General features: G+C 46.7%; 1 protein-coding gene across 1 annotated transcript in view; it reads left to right on the top strand.

Annotated features, from left to right (window-relative positions):
• CUNH2orf50 (chromosome unknown C2orf50 homolog) overlaps nucleotides 1-2148 on the top strand; it is a 6352-nt gene that overhangs the window by 2983 nt on the left and 1221 nt on the right. The window contains exon 2 of the mRNA XM_019537402.1: nucleotides 1032-1071. Coding sequence (XP_019392947.1) covers nucleotides 1032-1071 — 40 coding nt within the window. The remainder of the gene's footprint in view (nucleotides 1-1031; nucleotides 1072-2148) is intronic.

Genomic DNA, 2148 nt, shown 5'->3' with positions numbered 1-2148 from the left:
AGTGATACCTTAATACAAAGAGCCCTTAGTAGTTTTTTTTTTTCTCTTCAATCTCCAACCCCCCTTCTTCCACCAAGGAGACAGGGAGAGCTAGCAGCTGTGCTGTTCTAACAACACTATTGATAATGCATTTTTAATAATATTTCTAACAAGGTAATGTCTATCAAGAGGACACATCTGCACATTGCCTGGCATCACATGAATGCAGCTCTACTGCTTCTGATGCAGGCGGTAACTGTCCCTTAAAAGACCAGATTCCCTTGTCTGCCATGCTGTATTAAAGCATCTACACTAGCTGGCACCAGAAGTGGCAAAGTGCTTGTTTCATTGCCTGGCTGTAGAACATCCAGGACAGTGTCCCATATTTTGCCTCCACAATGTTGCTCACTTCAGATGAGCATGATATAAGAACTTGAATGATTAGCTTGCAATTAAGTTGAATGCAAATTAAAAATTGGATTCATTCTAAGATGAAATTGTAGCTTGGTTCTAAAAAAAGATTGTATTATAATGGTCAGGTCCTGTGACTTAGTAAAAGAACCTGGCATTATGAGAGAAGACAAAGGGAGAGAGAGAGGGGAGGAGAAAAACAGCCTCCAAAATATGGTCTATATTAAAAGGCAAAGACACTATTGTCATTATCTATTCCTGTGGAATGAACAGTGTTTCCTCATAACATACAAGTAGAAACTCTTCTTTTTATTATTCAATACGCATACTGTCTCTTACTATGCATTTGTACACTGGGACTGGGGTCTTCCATTAACGCACCCTTCTCTTCAGGAAGACACACACAGGAATGGCAAGCATTTAGCACTCAAAAACTGGCCAATCCTGACACTGTGTCTGCTCAATTCTCTTTTAGAAAGAAAAACCAAAAAGTAATGGATTGTTTAAAATAAAACTGCAACCAACAAAGAACAGTGATTCTGAGATACAGCATTCAGTTGATTTACAAAAATAGAATATAACAAATAAAGTGCCTAATAGGCTCACATCACTAAAGTAAAAATCTTGAGTTCTATTTCCAGGTACCAAAATTGGAGTTTCCTGAAGGACTACGACCCATTGGTAAGTTAGAGATAAACTACTAAGTGTAACACAAGTTCTCTTTTGGTTTGTAACAGTTTGAAGTAGGCGAACTTTTTAAATTGAAACACTCTTGAACGTAATTTGTCAAATGCTTTAAGATTAAGAGCTGGGAGTAAATATGAGATGTGAAGCGCCAGTCATCTGCTATATTTGTGCTAAACAGATGAAATGCAACATGTGGGTTCCAGTTCTCTTTTAAATAATTAACAAAACCCATAAGCGGGTAAGCTTTTAAAACAGGCTTGTCTAACACATGGCCCGCGGGCTGCCATGCGGCCCGCCAAGCCGTTTTCTGAGGCCTGAGGTGCTGCGGGAAACGAAAGTAAACACTGTTTACTTTTATTCCCACCCTTTGTCCCTCCCCCAGCCCCTCAGCAGCTTCCTAATGGACCACGTCGGCTTGACGTTACTGACACAGTGCGGCTCCTCCCCTCCCCCCTCATTTCATGGTGTCCCTTCCTAGCCCTGCCCCTCCCTTCCTCATTTGCATGCTAGCCCCGCCCTGCGCTGGTCCCCGCTGGCTGCGTGGGCTGGAGCAGGTCACGGTGCAGTGGGCGGGAGTGGGGGGTGCAGATGCTGGCGTGGAAGGATGCTGCCACTGCTGCTGTGGCTGTGAGGGTGGGAAGCTGGCACCACTCCCGCCTCCCCCCGCACCCGCAGACATTGCGCTGGGGGTGGTGAGCCGCGGGCCCTGGGGAGGGAGGGAGCCCTGCCAGTTGGGCTTGGGCTGCCCTGGGGGAGAGGGAACAGGGGGGAGACCCTGTACATCCTGCACCCCCCTGTAGGGTCCCCACATGTCCCTCTGGCTGCTAAGCCTAGGCGCACAGGTGTGGAAGCATCCTTGAGGCCACCCAGGTGGCAGGGAGGACACAGGGTCAGGTGGTGCCCCTTGACCCCTGTGCCCCCAGGCCGTGGCCAGACTGGGCAGGCCGCGCAAACACCTGCTGCTGCCAGCCCACTGGGTGATAAAAAGTTCATGATCCAGCCCCACATTCAAAAAAGTTAGACACCCCTGATTTAAAAGGAAGCTGAAACATAAAAAAAAAAAAAAAAAAA

Source organism: Crocodylus porosus, unplaced genomic scaffold (assembly GCF_001723895.1).
Source record: "Crocodylus porosus isolate Cpor-Errol unplaced genomic scaffold, CroPor_comp1, whole genome shotgun sequence".
In the NCBI taxonomy this organism is placed as follows: Eukaryota; Metazoa; Chordata; order Crocodylia; family Crocodylidae; genus Crocodylus; species Crocodylus porosus.
This window is presented reverse-complemented; position numbering and strand designations above follow the sequence as displayed.